Source organism: Trichosurus vulpecula, chromosome 7 (assembly GCF_011100635.1).
Source record: "Trichosurus vulpecula isolate mTriVul1 chromosome 7, mTriVul1.pri, whole genome shotgun sequence".
Taxonomy (NCBI): domain Eukaryota; kingdom Metazoa; phylum Chordata; class Mammalia; order Diprotodontia; family Phalangeridae; genus Trichosurus; species Trichosurus vulpecula.
The window spans coordinates 222,357,527-222,380,476 of record NC_050579.1 but is presented as its reverse complement, the minus strand read 5'-3'; the positions used below and the strand labels follow the sequence as shown (position 1 = coordinate 222,380,476).

Genomic DNA, 22,950 nt, shown 5'->3' with positions numbered 1-22,950 from the left:
CTCATGCTACCATCTGGTCAAAGCATTCAGAGGTAGAAAGGTATAGTGTTTTAAGTTAGTATCATTTTTAATTGATTTTTCCAATCTCTTACCAATAATATTGGTTTTATTACATTTTATGGTCTATTGGTGTTGCACTGCATGTTAACCCTTAAGCTTGGACCACTAGACAGGTCTACGTTAGGACTGACCCAGAATAACTTGTTTGAGTTTTTCTGGACTTCTACAAACTATGAAATTATTATAATATTCAAAAACTAACAACAAATTGGATGTAACTGAGCTCACAAAAACACCATCTATTGAATGAGAACAGTATAATCACTTATGACACTGACCTTTAGTTCTACAGGATTGTTGGGAAATGTTCTGTCAGACATTATGGTCACATGGTGCCTGATCCACTGGATGAGGTAGTTCACCATATTCTGGTATTCGATCCACTTAACTTCAACATCCTAGAATACAACGCAAATAATTAAAAGGAGTATGTACACAATCAAATTTGCATCACTATTCTGAATTTAATTATTTCTCTTAATAAGCATTTATTAAGCACCAACTGTGCCAACAATTGTACTAGGCATGGAGGGATATAAAGACAAAAATGAAAATACCCCAGTCTTTCAAAGGAGCTTACATTCTCCAAAAAGAGAAAAAATGTACACATGGATATACACAATGGATGTACACAAAAATATAGAAAGTAAATACAAATTGGTATCATAATAGGATCATAGTAGGATCACCCACAATTAAGGTGATCCAAAAAGGCCTTTTGTAGGAGACGGCATCTCAACTGAGTCCTGGAAGAAGCTAGAGATTCTAAAAGTCAGAGGTGAGGAGAGTATTCATTTCAGCTTTGGGAGACAGACATCCTAGCTACGGGGTACAAATCGTGGAAAGGCACATAAGTGAGGACATGTCATATATGGAAAACAGCAGGTAGGCAATTTTGGCTGGAATATTAAATGTGCGAAGAGAAACAACATACAATAAACCTGGAAAGGTACTCTGGAACCAGATTATGAAGGGTTTTCAGTACCAAAGATATTTATATTTTATCTTAGAGAAACAGAAGCAATGGAGCAAAGGAGAGTCTAATACAATTTACCCACATTTTTGAAAAAGCATTAGTCAAATCCTTTCATGCTATCACACAGAGAAAATGGTTGAGATATGGGAAACATGGAAGGTGGGTAAATTCAAAACTGGCTAAGTGACAAGACCTGAAGAGTAGTCATTAACAATCACTTTCGGCATAGAAGAGGGAATCTAATGGAGTGCTCCTGGGATGTTTTTGTCTTGTCCTACGTAATATTTTTATCAATGACTTAAAGGTTTAAACAGCATGCTTATGACACAAAACTGGGAGAAATAGCTAACACAAAGCACGAAAGTGTTCATATTCAAAGAGTTTACTGCAGGCTAGAACCTTGGCTTGAACCTAAAAAGATGACATTAAATTGAGATGTGCATCATGTCTTACAACTGGGCTTAAAAAAATAAACTTTGTAAGTACAAATGGGTAGAGGTATGATTAGAAGAGATTATCTGAGAAATATCTAGGGGTTTCAATATATTGAAAATTTAATGAGTCAACAATGCAATGAGACAGCCATGAATCCTAATACGATCTTAAATTTCATTAAGAGAAACATCTCTTCTCTTTTCTGAAACAAAGGAGATTATAATACTACTGTTCTCCACTTTGGTCAGACCACACGTAGAGTATCACACTCAGTTCTAGGCACCACGTTTCAGAAAGTACATAGACAGGGTGGAATGTATCCAGAGAAGAGTTAACAAGATGGGGACAGGCCTCAAGTTTATACCATAAGAAGACATGAAGTTAGCTTGGGAAAGATAAGACTTGGTAGGATGGCTGTACTGAAGTATTTAAATGGCCCTCACATGTAAGAAGGTAGAGATTTATTTCACTTGTGCCCAAAGGAGCAATGGGCAAAAGTTTCAGTGAGGCATATGAAGACACGATTCAAAGCAAAACTTCAAAAGGAGGGCTTCAAGCAAAGACTGGATAAACAGAGCTTTTGTAGGGAGGATTCACATCTGGATATAAATTGGAATAGATGGCCTCTGAGATCCCTTTAAATTCCAAGCGTCTATGGTTGGTGGACAGAGTTTCCACACTGATGAAATAAATTATATGTCCAGACCAAAAAACAAGGGGAAACATTTTTATAGACACACACACAGATACACACACACATGTATGCACGTGGCTATAATATATACACAAATAGCTAGTAATTATAAAGCACTCTGTTTGCATAAAGCCTCACACATGTTACCTCATTTGATCGTCACAACAACACTATAAGGTACATTATCCCTCTTTTACAGATGTTGAAACTGAAGCTAAGAGACATTAAGTCTTTGCCCATGGTCACAGAATTAATAAGTGTGTGGGACAGGATTCAAACTCAGATCTGATTCCAAATCCAGGGCTCTATCCAATGCCCTAGCTAGCTGTATTATTAATTAAATGAAAAGCAGTTGACAGAGAGAGCTGAGATTATATTAGATGTATACCTCAAGGATCTGTGATTTCAAAGGTATCGTCATTAACCTTAGAACATGAAGGTCAGTGCCCTTCTACCCCTTGATAGTTTGCACTGACTTTTAGTCAATAAAAATAAATTATCACCCGGCAGTCACTATTCTTATGAGACTCTTTGGGGACAACTAACCTATTTCTCAGACAACAGATACATAGTCTGTTGGCAAGGACATATTTGAAGTGTTTCTACTTTGGCTGGGTCTGACAGAATTTACGCTATGACGGCATGACCTTTGAAAGTCTAGTGTCTCCTCCATGACTCTATGAGGCATCAAAAGAGTAGTTTAAGAGGAGAGGGGAGTTCAGTGGAGAGACATTAAGCTAAAATGCTGAAGTCTCCAAATTTAAAGGTAACAGAGTAGTACTATATACTGCGTAAAACAAGATTATTTTGAGATAAAAATTACTCTGATAATTTGTACACCAAAATACTAAAGGGGATCTAGTAACCTTCAAGGTTTGGCTAAAGCATTACCTCCTCTATAAGGCTAATCCTGATCTCTTCCATGGCCAATGCCTGCCCCTCTGAAACTACTTCGTATTTACTATCTCTATCTTTATATCTATAGGTATCTATTTCATATTTACATATTTGTCTATGTGATGGCTCCCCCAACAAAGTATAAGCACCTTAAGGGAAAGAACCATTTCATTTCTGTCTCTATATTCACGGAAGCTTCTATATAGTAGGTGCTTAATAAATGTTTGTTGAATGAATAATGTTAGCAAGATACTTATATAATATTATCCAATTATATTCTGCATCTGAATTAAATGTTTTAACAAGAATTATTTAGCAAATGTTCAAAATTAAAGCAATGACTCATTAAATTAAAATGGCAAGTTAATATTCTTTATCTAGCTATTGCCAGTTAATGAAGAACCCAGTCAGTCACCTGGCCAGTGATCAACAGAAGCACAGAAAATGAATTTGAAACTGATTAAGCTGATGTACTCTCCTACTTACATTAGCACTTATGCCTTCACCACCTTCTGGTACCTTGGGAAATGCATCATAGAGTGATGACACATAGGTTATCACTGACTTTTCATCAGGTGAGGAGACGTCAACATCTAAGTGGCAAAAGGAATTGATTATTTCACCATGTTGATTGGCTGAGTTGGGTCAAACTTTCATAATGGTATGATGCAACAGAGACAAAACAACTACTCACCTTCAGGGTCAAGAAGTCTTATGACACCAATTTTTTCTGCTACATAAAAAGCATGTTCTAAATTTGCAAGGTTGCTTTGAACAGCAACGGTATTCATGTCTATCAGGTCCGGCCTAGAAAGGAAAAAAACACATTATATTTACTATATTCCAATCTAGACTATATTACACTTACACATACACACACACACACGCACGTAAGAAATTCCATTAAAACTGACTCTGCAAAGTCAATGGGAATTTACAGTCTCTTGAATAACTTCATTTTTCTACGGAGAGTAGGAAAAACAGGCACAACACAGAAATTTGTATTTATATAACAGAATTTAGAAATTTAAATTTTCACAGACTTAGCTCATCCTTGAAAATGTAGGCAAGTATGTATCCAAAGTTTTACATGAATGAAAAAGTATTTATTAATTATATTTTATTATTTTATTCCAATCATAAGGTATTTATTAAGGACCTACTTGATGCTAGGCATTGTGCTAAATGCTGGGGGTGCAAATACAAAAAGCAAGATGGTCCCTTGCCTTTAAGAAGCTTACGTTTTAGTAGAGGACGATAATCTATATAGGGAAATGTTGACCAGGGAGAGATGTTTTGGTCAGGTAAGTCATGCGGATGGTGAGCAGAGTCATTGGGCTCTGATTTACACATCCTTTCCAAGAATGGTTAGTGTTCATTTGATTTAATCATTGCTCCCAAAGCATAGAGTAGGAAGTAAGGCCAGAGTGCAGAGTGGTAGGTCTCAGATCTAGTAGGCATGGTGAACATTCATCAATCAGAAATCATTTTCCATTAATCTCTCCAACTTGAAAACTCTCCACTGCCAAGAACTCTCATGACTGTTTGATAAACAGTGCTCGGTACTAACTTTAGAATGCCTCTGCTCATGCTCTTCTTCCCTCCCAGCCTCCCCTTCTTCTCAGTCCTAGTCCTATCCATCCTGAAGTGTACCACTTAAGTTTCCTGTCCTCTATGAAGCTTTTCCTCATCATTCCAACTCTTCTCTGAACTTGACATCATTCAGTGGTTATGAAACTCATCTTGGTACATAAAAACATATGCTACTTTTCATCATGAGTGTTTGTTCCCAATAAAACTACAAGTCCCTATAGCAGAAAGATTTTTTTTCCTATAGTTATTTTGCATCTTCCTGATTAGTACAGCAGCCGTTAAAGGTTTTAAGGTGGAAAAAGTATATTTATTTGGGAGGGGGAGAGAGGATGCCCTGTTAGAGACCCGTGCACATCACGCATCCATTTAGGTATGACTGTAGCTATCAATGTCTGCCCCTGAGGCAATGCTACAAACTGTTCCTTTTCCAAGGACATAAAGCATGTGTAAGGTTTGTTTTTGTTTGTTTTGGGGAGGAGGGCATTTATCTCTGCTCCACCATCTGGTCTACCATTCCTTTTTAAACTAATAATCCTTCCAACTAGGTGCTGAATTCTATTTCTTCTTATTTTTTTTTATTTTTGGAGGGGAGAAGTCAGGGCAATTGGGGTTAAGTGACTTGCCCAAGGTCATACAGCTAGTAAGTGTCAAGTGTCTGAAGCCGGATTTGAACTCAGGTCCTCCTGACCCCAGGGCCAGTGCTCTATTCACTGTGCCACCTAGCTGCCCATTTCTTCTAAACTACTGAATGGTTGCAAATGCTATCAACACCCTCTAAATCTGTCATCCCAGAGAAAAGTCCTGGTCATCTTATTTATATGCCCTGGTTATGGCTTTACTTGCAGCCACTGTCTCTGAACCTCAGAGTCCTAAACTGTAAAACGGCAATGATGTTTGCACTATGTGTCTCACAAGTTTTCAAAAATATCACCGCAATGAATGAGAAATTTGACCAATCTTGTGCCCCTCCCACTGACAAGTCCACTGAAAAATGTAATTTCTTGTGTCAAACTAAGTATCCTCCAAGACATCCCTTATTATTTCATGTGAAATTATTCTGTGTAGAGGAGGTCTACAGTAAGATTATATTGCGGAGACCTAAGCAAGTTTGTGTCATCATCTAGACAAGAACAAATATGTAAAGTTTTTGTGTAAAATGTAGTATTGTTTCCCAAAAATCCATACTTTCTGGTGAAATATGGATCAGAAATACTCAGACTGCCAACTTTCTGAACAAGAAAGGACAAGTTGTTATATAAACCCTGCCATTACCAAAGAAAAGCAAACACTGAGTAATCCCAGCCACAATAAATAAAGTCATTGAAGAATAAAGTTTTCAGCTAAGGTAAGAGGGAAACATTTTCTTCCATGTGCACTACGATTTTAGCACAAAAGCAGTTTATATCTCATTTCCCATGAATCAAAATTAGAATATGACACAACATTTTAATATAATGAAAAAAATACTTTACATCACCTAAATAGAATCTATCTTTTTTTCTTTCTTACTTTTCTTTGTTTTTTCTTTTAAAGCACCCTGGGCAATATGGAAAAATTATAAACTTGGAAAACTTGGCATGGGGAAGGGTATTCTTAAGGTGTGAAAAAAAAGCAATACAGAGTTTCCAAAATACTTTTTTCTTCCCACTTTTCCACTGATTTTCAACATGCACTGGGGCCATGCCTTGGGTCAGCTGCTCTTCTTTCTTCTACTTGGTCCCAGTGAGATAGAATCATAAAGTCTTAGAGCTAGAAGAAACATGGAATGATATCTAATCCAACTACTCATTTCGGGGGGGCAGGGGTGGGGAGTGAAGCAGAAACAGAACTAAGGCAAATTGGGGGAAGTTGGCTTGCCCAAAGTCACACAAGTAGTAAGTAGTAGAGCTAGGGATTCAAAAAGTCCTCTGGGAAGACTGATCACTGGAGTTAAAAGTTAAAGCAACTATGTTTAAATCACATCCTTGTTACGTACCATTTGCATGACTTCTTCTTTCTGGGCCTCAGTTTTCTCATTTATAAATTGAGATTTTGTATCCGGTGTAAAAAAATCATACTAGATAATTTTCTAAGGTCTCTTCCACCTCAAAATCTGTGATTATGGTCTTACAACATCAAAACAGAATAGTTATCTCTTTCGATACAATGTAATTTGGGGAGGGAAAAAAAACACTAACAACTGGGAGGGGGGTTCAAAAAAGGTTTCATAAGGGAGGTAACAATTGAGAGAAGGGAAAGTGTCTGAGTCCATATCGGAACACAAGTCTTCCTAACACCAGATACAGAACTTTATCAAACACTGTGCCATGTAGCCAATAGGGAATGGCTAAATATTTATTCCCTATGAATGTAGTGGAATCTTATGATACCATAAAAAACTATTTTTTATGATAATTTTTCCACTGGGAAAATTATTTCCCAGAGAAACCTGGGAAGACTTGTATGAATTGACTTAGAGTGAAGTGAACAGAACCAAGGGAATGATACGACAGCAATGTAAAAATGAACAATTTTAAAGACTTAACTCTAACCAACAATATGACCCAGCATGATTCCAGAGGATCCATGATGGACAATACGACTCACTGCCTGACAAAGAAGTGATGGAATTAATACGCAGAATAAAACATATTTTTAGAAATAGCCGATATAGAAAGAATTTGTTTTGCTTGGCATATTTGTTCTGCACATGTTACTACACTTTTATTTTTCTTTCTCAGTTGGGGGTGGGGTAGAGGAAGGACAGAGAGAAAATAAATGCTTGTTCATTTTTTTAATTAACTTAAAAATAGAGAATGGTCTGTTGAGCTTTGGGGAAATCAAGAATCTCATATAAACAATTTCATATATAAAATATAGTATTTTGTCAGGGATTAGTCAGACCAAAAGATTACTTACTTACAAATGAGAAAACCAAACATGAAGGTTGCAGCAATGGCAGACAAAATGTACAGGTGTCAATAGCAATATTTGAGTTTAATTTAAAAAGGTAGAAAAGAAAAAGGATAATATCACAGAGAGAATATAAGAATTAGTTTGTTTTATATTTCAGTCTTCCTGAAATATAATGTTTATAAATAAGTATAATACGAAATAGATCTGAAAAAGTACATTAGAGTCATTTTCAATAATGATTGATGTGCCTTCAATGTGACAAATGGGTAATGCCCTTGTGACTACTAAAACTTCAGGGACTAGTGACTCTCACAGGCTGTACTGTCCGACCCTTATATCATTCCTACCAGAACCATATAAACAAACTGATACACAGCAAAATTGCTTGTCTTCAAGGGATAGGCTGTTTCATTGTTCCCACCTGCCTAACTGCCTGTAGGGCTCTTCTCTTCTGACTCTTCACTGCTGATCTCAGCTATTTGCTGCTCAACAGTCAGCTTAGTTAGAGCTTTTAATCTCTTACATCTCTGCTAACACTGTAATGGCCACTGCTTCTTGTCTTTGCCTCTCTCTTCCTTCCATTTCTCTCCATTGTTGTTCTCTCTTCCTTCTTCTATCTCCTGCCCTTTTTTGATTCTAGCCTTTTGCAGAAAATGGCTGGTCTTTTATAGACATTGGCAGCCCACCCGAAAGCATTTAGGCAAACAAACCCATCAATCAAAGTAAATTAAATGTAATCTTTTGCTCTTGGATTTCTAGATTCTCAGAAACAGCTTCTTTCCTGGCAAAGATGTCTTCTTTGTTTGACCCTCTACCAAGAGCAGTTGTAAACATATGAAGTTGCCAGAAAGCTCATCTCTGGCTCACCCAGGTTTTATAGTAATTGCATTCTCTCATTGTCTCCATAAATGGCATAGCTTTGCTCTGTTCTGCAAAGTTAAATTTCCTACCTTCAGTTCAAGAGTAATAGTCACCACCTCCACCATAACAATAATTACTATCATTTATACAGCTCTAACATTTGCCAAGCGCCGAATGTACATTTTGTTATTTGAGTAGTTACATTGCATGTTGTCTAAATGTGGCTTAAATGTATACATTATAAACAAAATCCAAGAAACTCTCACTGACGTTTTAGTACAAATGGAGAAAGGACGGTCACATTCTGCTTGAAGTTTTTCACTCAGTGTCATGACAAGGATTCAATAAAAGCTATCAAGTTATAAAGCCCCCAAAGTTTATTGACCCCAAGTATTCAAGAGAATTAGTAGACTTGTTAGGCTTTTGATGAAGCTGGATCTCTGCCCTTGAAAGTCATACGCAAACATCCCAAACTCGCACACAGACAAATCTGGCTGAACATTCCTTTTCCAAAGGAGATGCCTGTGGTATAACCACACCCAAATGAGCTGCTCAGCTTCCCGGTGCACAAATATTTCACTAAATATATTAGATCACATATTATTAGAAATTGTAAATATATTAGAAAATTACATAGGATTTGAGGGAAAATATATATGTATATAATGAATGAATCAATGAAAGGAAGGCGTTATGCGCTTCATTTAGGCTGAACCAAGGATATGCTGGCCTTTATAAAAACACATAGGTCATAGATTTGGAAATGGAGAGGACACTAAAAATCAACTGGTCCAAATTTGTCGTTTTACAGATGAGGAAACTAAGGTCCAAAGAGGACAAATATGTGATTTACTCAGATTTAAACTCAGATCTTTTGACTCTCAATTCATTTACTAGCTGTATGACTCTGGACAAGTCATTTAACCTCTTTCAGTCTCAGTTTCCTCATTTGCAAAATGGGAGAAATAATAGCACCTACCTCATAGGGGGGTTATGGGGATTATATATGAACATATGTATAGCACTGTAAAATTATTAATTATGATTATTAAAATTATTAATTATGATTATTCTTATTACATCTACTCCAACCCCTTCATCTTATAAATGAGGCAACTGAGGTCTAGAGAAGTTAAGTAAGTTACCCAAGGTACTAAGTGGAAGAGCTTATATTCAAACTCAGGAACTGATGGGCAGCCCACCCTTAAGAATGTGACAGCTACACTGTCCCAATTGGACAAAAGGGTCACCCCCTACACATATGGACAGGCGCCTTTTAAGAGGTAATTCACTTCTACCACTTTGCTTCTCTCAGTTCGGACCATGATCCTAATTTGATCCCCTGATCAATTAGTTTTCCTCCTGTTTGTTTTGGTTGAATCAATGATTAGCCTAATTCCTAGCTTATATCTAACTAGGCTCTCATCGAGTCACCAAGATCAATATTTCAGATGTTCAAGTACTTCTGCATAAACAGTCTGGCAAAAGCAGCTATTTAGTGCTTACCTAGGACATTAAAAAAAATTCCTGACCTCAGGAAGCTCACATTCTAATGCGGAAATAACATTGTAAAAAAAGAGGTATATACAAGAAATATTGAGGATAGTAATCTCAGACAGCAGATGAGGGTGGGAATACAAGACTAGGTAAGTCCTTCTGCAAGAGATGGAATCTGAGCTGAGAATGGAAGAAATCCAAGAAAGCTAAGAGAAAGAGATAAGAAGGAAGAGTATTCCAAGCAGAGGGGTCAAGGAGAGGGGGGAGGTGCAGCCAATAAAAAGGCACAGCTTCAGAAATTGGAATAGCATGGGTGAGTAACCAAAGAGAGGCTAGAAACTGAATCACAGAGTGTGTGGAAGAGAATAAAGGATTACACTTCCTTGGCACTTACAAGAGTGTTTAACTATTACCCTATGGTTTGAATCAGCAAACCCACCAATGGTTAAGCTGAACATTTCCACACTCTGCCAGCTCCAAGACATCCTATAGAATGGCAACACCCTCCTTTTGCCAGAATTGGCTCAGTGAGATCTGGTCCCTAGACTCCAGGTTATGGTAGAAAACCAGTGGAAGGCTTTCAACAGGATCAAAATATCTAAAAAAGGAACAGGAGTTCTGGGGGTTTTTTGGGCAATATCTTTTGGAACAAGATTAAATGGTGAAAGAACAGGTATTAGCCTAGAAGATTATAGATACTAAGATAGACACTAAAATTGATGATAACCAAATCTTGCCCTAGAAATTTGACAGTGGGAGTTGAAAAAGAGGGAGAGATCACGGAAATACTGCTGATCCAAAGGCCAATAAAGCATATCCCAGATGATGGAAGATAATTCAATTTCTTAGTTTAAATCAACAACTCTGCGCAGAAGGTTGTATTAGAAATGCAGAGATTTTTTTTTTGTCTAAGAGTTTTAGTTATCATCATTAAAAACAAGTCAGAATAAACAGACACTTACGCTACCTGGCGTTGGCTCAGATGACCTAAGGTGGAGGCACCCATGCAGAAGATGGCAGCAACAGGCTACTGGGAAAAGATATTCTGTGTTCCCTATCCTGTGGAGGGGAATATCCAAATTTCCAATTTTGTAGCCAGAATAGGCTGCATTTTTAGACTATCAGACTGGGACATTCTCTCTCCATCAGCATCCAAAGGGTTTGTAAAGGTCACCGAAAGCATGGGCACCACTCACTGAGCTGGATATGGGGGAAGGGCCTTCTCCACAGACAGAAAGACAGACAGATGGACACACACACACACACACACACACCCTTTAGATCTTGTGGTCTTAAGAATAGGGCTTGTAATTTTGGTCTGTTTCATTTGTCCTTTTCAGTTCTAGGCACAGACAGTGAAGTGCCCTGGAGCTGGAAACTCTAGCCATGACTACCTGGGAGGCAGTACTCCAGGATGGATGTTGCTGAAGCCCAGCAGGGAAACTCTGAGAAGCCAGGGTGCCCGGGACTAGAGCCCAAAACAGGATTTGGACTTGGAGCTTGGTGGAACTATTCTATACACAAACTAAGCCATCAACCTAATTCCCCTCACTTCCCCAGAGACAACTAACAGTGTCATCACAGTGACTTAACAAATCATCAAAATTTTATTAAGCACTGTGCCAGGCACTGGTGCTAAGTGCTGGGAATGCAAAATCAAGCAGAAGGAAAAACAGTCCTTGTCCTCAAGGAGCTTACATTCTAATAGAGGAAGACAACACATGAAAGGAAGCTGAAAACGACAGGAGGATGCTGGAGACAAGATGGCCGGTCTGGGCAACCTCCTTAAAGCGGAGGTTCTGGAAGACCCAGCTAATCAGAAGATGAAGCCACAGGGGTGGGCTGTACTTTCAGTGTGAGAACTCCAGTGACAAAGTCAACCTACAGAGGAAATAGGTTTCTGTGGCATGGTAGAGAAAGTCCATTAAGTCAGAAGTACAATCTTGTAGAATAAGGAAGATACAGCTGGTCTGAGCATCTTCCTTAAAATGGAGGTTCTGGTTCTCTTATTACTTGTACCTAGAGAAATATTCTTCATTTTTCCCACTCATGCCTATTGACATTTCCTTGATTTGATCAGGAGCTATGATTTCGTAAGTGTAAGGACTGAGCTGATATGGAAACACCTTCCTTCCATGACAATTAGTAACTCATCTTTAACTTATAGTTTTAGAGAATTGGCTGGGCCACTGAGAGGTTAAGTGACCCGACAATGATCACAGAGCTAATTTCTCGGTATAGGGTCTTTCTGACCCCAAGTCTACACTGCTTCTTTTATTCATGGAGATGCGGAGAGGAATAAAGGAATAATTCACCATGTCATAGAGCCCGGAAGAGCAAATTTTGAATCCTGCTTCTGACATGCCACCTTTGCTCCCTTGATACTAATCACTCATCCTCTGTGAGGCTCAGTTTCATTATCTACAAATGCAAACGTACCTAACTCACAGAGCCCTGAAGGTCGAATGAGACAATATATGTAAAGTGCTTCATAAATGACGTTGTTCTGCTGTCATTTTCTGTCCTGTTAGCTGCTTCCTGACCCTTGGCAAAGATATTGGAGTGGTTTGCCATCTCCCCTTCCAGCTCATTTTATAGATGAGGAAACTGAAGCAAGCAAGGTTAAGTGACTTGCCCAGGCACACCCAGCTAGTAAGTGTCTGAGGTCAGAAGATGAGTCGGTGTGACTCCAGGCCCGGCACTCTATCCACTTCACCACCTGACTGCCCTTGTGAATATTAAAACACTATAAAAATGGTCAGTAAGTATTGCTGTTGCTACTACATTCATAGGAAAGTGAGTGGTTCAGATAAGCGGTACCTGCCCTAGTAACCCTATGAAGAATTCTGGACTCCTGCGCTACTGACTCTCCTTTCTAAGCACCTTCCGGTTCAGGGACTTGTTGTTGTCTTTGTTGTAGTTATCCCTACTATCTAGTACAGTTCCTCATACACAGCAAGATCTCAATGAATGCTTGTTAACCTAGGTTGCAATTATCATAAATTAGCTTAAATTCTTCTCACCTGGACTAGGCTGACAGCCAAGAAACCATGCACTCAGCAAAGGACCTAAAGTGCAATAAAGCAGAGGAACCAGAACACTGTACTGAGGGCCCTGAATGTCATGGGGACATTTTAAAGATGTATTTTATGTCTTTAAGCAATGAGGAAGCACTAAAAATAGGAGTGACATCATCTGATCTATACATTACGAAGGCTATTTTTGAAGCTGTGTGAGGCAGCTAGGTGGAGCAGTGGATACAACATGGAGTCGGGAAGATCCGAGTTCAAATTCAGCCTCAATCATTTACTAGCTGTGTGACCCTGGACAAGTTATTTCATTTCTATCTGCCTCAGTTTCCTCAACTGAAAAAATGAGGATAATAATAGCACCACCTCCCAAGGTTGTTGAGAGGTTCAAATGAGATAATATTCCTAAAGTGCTCATCACACTGCCTGCCCCATAGTAGGCTTTTTGTCAGAGTTAGCTGTAATTATTACTAAGAGGACAGACCAGTTTTGAGGCTATCAAAATAGTCCGGGCAAGAAGTAATGAAAACTTGGGAGAGGAAGGAAGCAAGAAATACTAATCTGGTAGCCCAAAAGGTGAATGATTGGCTACAGTGGTTGAAGGAAACTGAATTAGTGAATGATTGGCTACAGTGGTTGAAGGAAAAAAGTAAGACTCAGTGACTGGAAGAATGGCAGTCCCCTGAAAAATAGGGAAGTTGAGAGACAGGACAAGGTTTTTTTTTTTCAGAAGATTATGAGTTCAGTTTTAGACATGCTAAATTTGAGATGCCAACAGGACATGAAACAAATGCAGAGCAGACAACTGAAAAATGGAAAATGGGAGATCAGGAACTGACTTTCAGACATAGAAATAGTCTGCAGAGACGATCAATGAGGCCATGAAAGCAAATACAACTGCCAAGGAAGAGTGTAAAGAGAGAAGAAAAACAAGCCAAGGACAGCATTTGGGGGACACCTACAGAAAGGTGGGGTGAATATGCACACAAAGATGGTGGGAGATATCCACATGTGGTTCAGGATGATGAGTCTGCAAAGCAAACTGAGGAGGAAAGGACAAAAAGGTAGAAACAGAACCAGATACTCATACAATGGAAGTGTCTAATACAAGCCTATACATCCTGTGGCCCACCAAAGGATTTCGGGCCGCCAGTGAAAAATATAGAGGAAGTTTTCCTCTACGTTTTTCGCAGGTCAAGGCTGCCCGAAATCCTTTGGCGGGCCACAGATTGTGCAGGCCTGGTCTAATAATTCATGATGTGTAACATTTCTCAAAGTTGACAGCTGATGCCATACGAAAAGGAGACGATGTCGCTACTGTTTCTGTTATTGCTGATCATGAGAGTCATCCTTTTCTTTTCAATACAAATTAAGAAAGAAACAGAAACTAAGGATCCAGAATTCAGCAGGAGCTACAAAAAAGTTTTTATGTAATTCATTTTATACACACTAGAAACACAAACAAGTTTTTTTTAAAGGATTTTAGTAATTGGCAACAACTGAATAAAGTAAAAGGTACATGGCATTCAGATTATCATAATTAAAGAAAAAGTATCTGTGTGATAGCTGAAATAACTTAAATTTTCTTTTTTGTAATTTATTCTCATTTTAAAAATTCATTTACAATTTTTTAATAAATATGAAAATAATCTTTGAATAGACACTAAAGGGCAAAAAACTAAGCAGCAACTAAGCCAGGTACAATCCAAATAAGCATAGAAAAATCCAAGTCCAAAAAATGATCAAAGAGAGTTATCTGGGTAGAGTGGAGAATTAGGACAGATCTAGAAAAGAGCCTCGACAAAAGCAGGAGCAAGAGTCAACATGCCTTAGATACATGTTATCTTTTCCCCGACAGAATATAAGCTCCTTGGGGGCAAGAGAGTGTTTCCTTTTTTACTTTGTCTCCCCATCACCAAGCACAGTATCTGGCATATAATGAGTACTTAATAAATTCTTGTTGATTAATTGACTGATACACAGAATAAAACTGGAGCCTGGACTGTCTAGAATCAATGGTGCATAGATCATAGATCTGGATCTGGAAGGAATAAAGAGATAAAGCATTTATTAAGTGCTACGTTCCAAGAACTTAAGACAACTAAACACTGTGGATACAAATAAAAATTCCCCTACCTACCATCACACCTCATTCCAACCCTTTCCCCCAAAAGACAGGCCCTACCTTCAAGAAGTTTACATTCTAATGGAAGAAAATGACAAACAAAAGAGAAATGGGAAAGGGGAGAAGGACTGGAAGGGTGGAGGAAGGAGAGAGGAGGATCCTAGAGAGGGCAAGGTATGGAAAAAATTCTGAAAGTCAGTAGTAGAGCTAGGAGAGAAGTTAGGATGGAGAAGGAGAACGGGACTGGAAAGACAATAAGCATTTTTATATAGCACCTACTAAGTGCCAGGCACTGTGTTAAGTGCTTTTTTCAAATATTATCTCATTTAAGATTCACAACAACCCCGTGAGGTAGTTACTATTATTATCCCCCATTTTACAGTTGCGGAAACTGGGGCAAACAAGTTAAGTTATCTGCCCAGGGTCACGCAGCTACTAAGGCTGGATTTGAACTTGGATTTTCCTGACTCTATGCTTGGTGCTCTATCCACTTTCTATACCACCAGGATGGCCTGGGCTCTTTGTGAAATAGTGGAACTCAGAATCCAAGGAAATTTAAGAATTATCCCATGCAATCCCATAACTTTATAGATGAAAACACTGAAGCCCAGGGGTCACACAAGTAGTAGTAGTAAGTGGAAGAACTAGGATTTAAATCTGCATTTTCTGACTCTTAACCCTGTGCCCTTTCTACTATATCAGAAGATAGGCCATTTTATACTAAGAAGGTTCATCAAGTAAGGTAAGGCAGGTTTACGGATGGTCAAAAGAACAAGACGGAGGAGTTCTAATTTGAAACAGAAAACAGATAGGAGCAGAATGGTGGTACCACTGACAAAAACAGAAACACAAGGAAGGGTAGCTCATTCAGAAGACAGCAATTTTCTCAGGGTATCTACTCAGAAACCTCGTTACCCCAATTGCAATGACTGGATATACTTTAACACAATATAATTTCTTTAGAACAACTCTGTAATTCATCACATTCATTCATTCAGGCCTCTCTCTCTTTGCTATCCATCTCCCTCATTAGTTTGAATCATCTAGGTTTTTACAGAAAGTAGAGAGGATTCTGCACAGGTGGGCATCTGGAGCTCTAAAAGGGGGAGTTAAAGGAAGGAACTGTGACTATAAAGACAATACAGGCATTGCAGGAGAGAAACAGCCCAGGGAAATGGCGTGATTGCAAAACAACTCACTGAGAAGCCACATATACACAAAGCTATTCATACAGAATTGAAAATAAAGCCTGAAACCTTTCTTTAGCAAAAAGAATGAAGTATAAAAAGAAGCACTTTTCAAAACAGAAACACCATCTGTGTTTCACAGACAGCCTCTGAACTTCAAAAGGACTTTCAGGGCTTTAGAATGAGGAAGGTTCCTCCAAAGTACACCTCAGATTCCCTGTAATAGCAATAGGGTTACCATAACAACATTCAAACACATGCCTCAAAATGAATGCTCTGACTTCTACTGGATTCAAACATGTTCAGGCTTAGCAAGCTGGTGAGATATTTAAAAAAGTACCATCCTCTAAGCAGCAAATGTAATGTTTTCCCCAGCAATTGAAGAGGAACATAGGGAAGATGAACCAATTCTTACGTCAGTGGGTGGATGCATCCCTGTTGTGCTCAAATTTGGGCACACACTGTGGTAAGACACTAACTCAAAACTCCTAGGAAGCCGTGTGTGTGTGTGTGTGCGCGCATGTGTGCCCAAGTGCACATGCTAACTATGAGCACAGACCTAAGTACCTATGCAGCATATTTCATATTTTAAGGGGTGGAAAGGAAGAAATCCTCACAAGATTGTTTAATGACCAACAACAGGGGACAGAGACAAATACACAGAAATTCCAGAAATAAAGAAAAAAAGAAACAGAAGTTCTATCACATAAACTGCTATCTGTTATACAGATACATAGAAATTGGGGTCTAACAGCTTGAGTATCTCACAAACCCAGAACTTATTTAGCTGTTACAATAGCTTTTTTCAGGACCTAAGGTCTTGTTTATTATTTCAGTTCCCTGATGAATCTTACAAGTTCACTGATGTAAGTACTCTCTCCAGTGGCACAGATACAGGTTACAACTCATCCACCCTCTTATCTTTTATCTTTCTGTCCATGGCCTCACATAATTTTCCATAAGACATCCATCCAATATGCCTGTCAGGCAGGGCCATCTGTCCTTAATACCCTTTTATACACACAGACACACATGGACACTGTCTCTGTCTCTCTGTCTTTCCCTCCTCCTCTCTCTCTCTCCTAAGTTTCTCTCTCTCTCTCTCTCTCTCTCTCTCTCTCTCTCTCTCTCTCTCTCTCTCTCTCTCTCTCTCTCTCTCTCTCCTTCTCCCTCCTTCCCTCCCTCCGCCCCCTCCCCAGGCAAAACTGACCTAAGGCTGGGTAACCAGGGCCCAAGACTCCGCCAACCACTGGTTTAACCATCAATAAAAGGCCAGAGACTCTGTATCTGCCCACCACAGGAATACTGCTCTCCCTCCCCACCACCTTCTACCTCTTGCTTCAAGGAGAAGCTTAGGGACATTTAAAAAAAGGGGTAATCTACCCCACCCTCCTCTTCCTAATCAATTGTGGGTCCAATTCATTATTGATTATCTGCTGTCAGTCCAAAATATACGCCCTAAAGAGACAAGAATTACGGTTTGGCCATCCGGCTGGATATCATAATCCAGACAGTAGGCATTCTTCAGCCATTTGGCTTTTCCTTTGTGGACAATTATAAACCCACTCTTTTGCATTATCATAGATTCTATTTTGGAGGTTTAGCCATATTCAGAGCTTGATAAAACCAACATACTGTTATCAGCAAACAAGAATCTGAAGAACCTCACTGAAGGGTTCCAATGTAGAGTTATTTGGTAAACTAGCAAAACAGTTCATTAAATGACCTTTAGTGGCTTGAGTTAAAATGCATAAAAAGAAATATAAAAGTAGTCCAAAGGTCCATAAGAGAGACCTATACTCAGCAAAGAAGATGGGCTTAAATAAAAGTAACAGAGGAAGTAAAAATAAAACTTTTTATAGTTAAATAGAAACTGCCAACTGCTTAATCTCTTGCAATTCTGTCTTCTTAATAAGGAATCTATTTTTCTAAATAGTAAAGGAGGAGGGAAGTCATCAAGTACGTAATGTCAGATGTCAAAGTAAGAAGTTTGCTTAACCACAGTCAATCACCTTTTCCATGAAATATCAAAGCACATACCTAACTGATCACGGTTCGGTGGCATCATCTTTTTACATGAAAAAGGTGGCATTATTATCATTATTATTATTATTATTAACTCACCTTTCAATGACCACACTGCTGTGGGATTCATTGACATTATTTTGTCATTTTCCCCCATTTTTCCAAAAGGTATCTTTACACTGGTAGTGCTTCACAACAAGAAAAGAAGACTGGCACAAATTTTTGTCTGTTATTTGGCATCAGATATTGTGAAGAGCTGAACAAAACCAGCTACAAGGCCACACAAAAGAATGTGGGAAAAAATAAGAGAGAAATGTAAGAAAAAATTCATGAAGTTTTAACTTATTGGAGTTAGGGCAAAATGCTTAAAGGTATGAAGATTTAGCTACCCCAAAAAGTCAATTTATTCATGTGACAAAAGGTTAAAAACATGTGCCAAAAAGCAAATGCTGCTGAAAAATTACTAAAGGAGTACTGTAAGGTTTTCGTGATTAAGGACAATCAGACAAGCTGAGGCAGAGCTTGTCCCCACGCTATTCCTAATCATCAACTTTTCCACCCATTAGCTCACGTATTAGAATCTGGGTACGCCAAAGGTATCACTTTTGGGAGGCTGTGATCAACAAATGTTGTATTCTTGAGTTTTTTGAATAGTGATAAAAATCAATCACCATCCTCTTTAATGAAATCAAGCATTTTGGAGCACCTACTATATGCTAATCACAGAGAATATAAAAGCAAAAATGAAATAATCCCTGCACTCGAGAAAGATTATCTTCCCAACAAGTATCTTCCTAGTATCTATAAAAGTTTTTGAAGTAATTTATCAAATCCATGAACTTGGCCAACCCACTTCATATACACAAGTCAATAAATTTTCTTCAAATTACATGCCTGAGGGCAAAGCCAAGATGGAAGAGTGATGGGACACAGTGCAGTGAGACACAGCATCTGCATGGCTCTCTAGACAGGTCTAGAAAATGCTCAAGACCAGTTCCTAATGGGGAAATCTGAAAAAAAAATTCAGTTAGTCTTTCATCCAGCCTATGCTGGCATAAGGAGCCAGACAGAGAGGGATATGTGGGTGCTGGGGATGTCAGAAACATACTAGGTGAAACATTCCAGCACCTAGGAAGAGGTTATGAACCTGATCTGGGGGAGATTCCATAACGAGGCAACCCCATGGCTATAGGGGAGCACTGCAACAAAAACAGGTGCAAACAACTTTTTTAGTACTATCCAGTCCCAGGTCATAGATGCAGGGTGGACTAAGAAAGGGGGCTTGTGCAAGGAAGAAGCATTCCCAGGTAGGGAGGTCCTGGGTTGTATACAGAAAAAAGGAGGAAGTTTAGAAGTTAGCAGACACATGAGCAGCAGCACCAGCATGGCTCAGAACACAGGGGAAGCAGGGTCTCTCTTCCAGCATCTAGCCCAGCTTGCAGAGGAATAACCACGGCAGGAATATTAGACAAAAAGGGGAATCTACAATTCTGCTGCTCTAAGCCAACAGAGCTTTAGAACTTTGCAGCTGGTTGATAACACACAGTCCAGAATCAGGCTGCTCTTGCTCAGACCCAAACACAGGTCAGGAACTTTAAGAGCTCAGACCAGGGGGTCAGCAATCAGAATTTGTCCCAGATCAGACAGCACTACTGCAGGTCCTCAGTCTATCCCTGAGGTCCTGGAATAACATACTACACCATACTCCAAGAAAGCGGTAACAGGACCAGCTCAGACCTTCCCTCCAGGAGTAAGTCATAGTTCAGCCCTAACAACTGGTCTAGAGGTGGGGAACTTGCAGCCTCAAGGCCACATGTGGCCTTCAAGTTTGGATTCAGCCAAAGGGCCACACTTGAGGACCTAGAGGGCCACATGTGGCCTCAAGGCCGCAGGTTTCCCACCCTTGATCTAGTCTAAAGTCAGGAAGTAGGCTGAAAGAATGGGTAAACAAACAACAAAAAAAAACCCAAACCCACCAATAATGAGCTATTATGGCAGCAGAAAGCTTGAGGCACAAAAGCAGAACATGTAGAAATCAAAAATATCTAGAAGCAATGCCTCAGAGAAAAAAAAATACATCTTATTTAGATATAACCTAAATTGGAATTGCTGGAAGAGGTGAAGCAAGAGTTTAAAAAAAAGTTTAAAAATGTTTTATAAATGGAATGAAAGTGCTTAAGGAAAAATTGGGGGGGGGGAGAACTATAGAAGAAAGAATTGGAAAGGTAATTAACAGTTTGGCATAACAGGTACAAAACCTTGCCAAACCAACAAATTCTCTGAAAATTAAAATGGACCAGATAGAAGCCATTGACTCCATTAAACAACAAGAAATACTAAAAGTCAAAAGGCTGGGGAAAAAAGGAAAATTTAAGGTATCTCATAGCAAAAACAAATGACCTAGAAAATAGATCAAGGAGAAAAATGATTAAGAATCATTGGACTATCTGAATAGCATGACAAAAAAATAATAACCTAGGCATCTTAGTTCAAGAAATCTTAACAGACAACTATCCAGACCTCTTAGAATCAGAGGTCAAAGTAGAAATAGAAAGAATAATCCAGAACTTCCAGATCAATGAAATAATATTTAAAGCAGCCAGGAAAAAAGAATTCAAATGTTAAGCAGCCACACTCAGAATTATATACTATTTAGCAGCTGTCACTAAAAATGAGGAAAGAGCTTTGAATATGATATTCCAGAAGGCAAAAGATACGGGCTTATAGCAAAGTATAACTTACCCAGAAAAACTAAACATAATGCCACAATGGGGGCGGGGAGGGGAATGGACCTTTAATGAAATCGAGTTCTGGCAAGCATTCCTGAAGAAAAGACTGGAGCTTCAGAGAAACTCTGAAGTTCAAGTACCAAAGTGGAGAGAGAGATAAAAAGGTAAACATGAATCAACAACGATAAAGGACTAAACAAGGACGAAATGCTGACATTCTAATATGAGAAGATAATACACGTGCCCCCTCTGATCCCTATCATCATCAAGTTTCATACGAGTCTCATTAGACAAGCCCTAAGAGTGGGAACACGGTTGATAATATAGAAACACAAAACCACAGAATCTCAAAGATAGAAAGGACTTCAGTTGTCCAGTTCAACTTCTACTTATAAAAAATGAATTCCTTACAATAATTATGAAAATGATACTTATTATATATGCTTTGACATTTCCAAAATTGCTTTTTTTTTTCGCAATAATCCTGAGGTAGTTAGCACAAGTTTTATTATCATTATTAGGTGACTTGCCCATGATCGCACAGGATGTGGACTCATTTCTCCTAAAACAAATCCAGTACTTTTTTCATTAAACCCCACAGTCCCTCAGGGAAAAATTGGTCTAGATGACCTTAAAGGTCTCTTCCAATTCTGAATTAATTATCTATAGGTTAGTAAAAATATCTATTAAACCTCTGGTTGATGACTTGCAGTGATGGTCACTATTTTCTGAGGAAGCTCATTCTATTTTGGGGTAGCCCTAATTGATAGGAAGGTTTGGTTTGGTTTTTCCACCAAGGTAAAATCTGCATATAGGTAAATTCTGCACTTAGAGACAAAGCAGAACAAAGCTAATCCCTCTCTAAGACTTCAATACTTGTTGATAGCTATACTGTGCCCTCTCACCCTAAGGTTTCTCTTCTCCAGGTTAAACATCTCTCATTCCTTCAATTTAAGCCTGAATGGAATGGTCTTCAGTCCTCACAATCATGGTTATGCCATAACTTGTCCTTTCAAAAATATAGCGCATAGAATTGAACCTAATATGTACTTAATTTGTTAATTATTGCTAACTGTTGTCAGTTATCCTTAAACCTTTAAGGATGGTTGGGGTGTCATCAGACTGGAAATGAATAAATATTACAATGATTTTCAGAAAAGGGAAGTCTACAAGCTATACCCTGTAAGCATGACTTCTCTGAATTAAATCTAGAAAATTAATATACTTACAAGCTAAATATAAAAGGTAATGTGATTTTAAAGCAGAAGAGAACAAAATGAAGTATCTTTTACAACTATAGTATGGGAGGTGGGACTATCCTTCTTAACCACTATGCATCTTTAACATTTTTGATCACCACCTCCTCCTGGATATTCTCTACATTGTAAGTTTTTCTGACATTGCTATCTCCTGGTTCCTCCTCCTACCTATGCGACCTCACAGTCTTGTTTGCTGAATCTCCATCCATGTCATAACCACTAACGATGGGTATCTCTCAACTATCTCATTTGCTTCCATAGTTCCAGCAGATGATTTCCCAATCTATATATCAAATCCCAGTCCTTCCCCTTATATTCTGTCCCACATCATCAACTGCCTTTTGAACACCTCAAACCGGAAGTCCCACAGGTATTTCAGACTTAATATATCCAAAAGAGAACTCATTATCTTCCTCCCAAATCCTCTCCTCTTTCCAACTCTCCCATTACTGTTGAAGGTGCCACCATCTTTCCAGGTTCACAGGTATCTATCTCAGTGCCATCTTTGACTCTTTACTCATATGCAACCCACCTTGTCATGTCTTTTAATTTCTACCTTCTCATGCCCACTACCAAAGGTCAGGGTTGTATCACATCTCACCTAGACTACTACACTAGTAGTATGCCAATCTCAAGTCCCTCCACTCAGCTACCAAAATGATCGTCTTAAGGCTCAGTTCTGATCACA

The 22,950-nt window shown here is 38.7% G+C and overlaps 1 protein-coding gene across 4 annotated transcripts in view; it reads right to left on the bottom strand.

Moving 5' to 3' along the window:
- DST (dystonin) overlaps positions 1 to 22,950 on the bottom strand; it is a 611,236-nt gene that overhangs the window by 219,643 nt on the left and 368,643 nt on the right. For all 4 annotated transcript variants that reach the window (XM_036768011.1, XM_036768012.1, XM_036768013.1 and 1 more), the window contains 3 exons: positions 3,757 to 3,869; positions 3,549 to 3,655; positions 339 to 458 (listed from right to left, as the gene is read on the bottom strand). In XM_036768011.1, the coding sequence (XP_036623906.1) occupies positions 339 to 458; positions 3,549 to 3,655; positions 3,757 to 3,869 (340 nt within the window). The remainder of the gene's footprint in view (positions 1 to 338; positions 459 to 3,548; positions 3,656 to 3,756; positions 3,870 to 22,950) is intronic.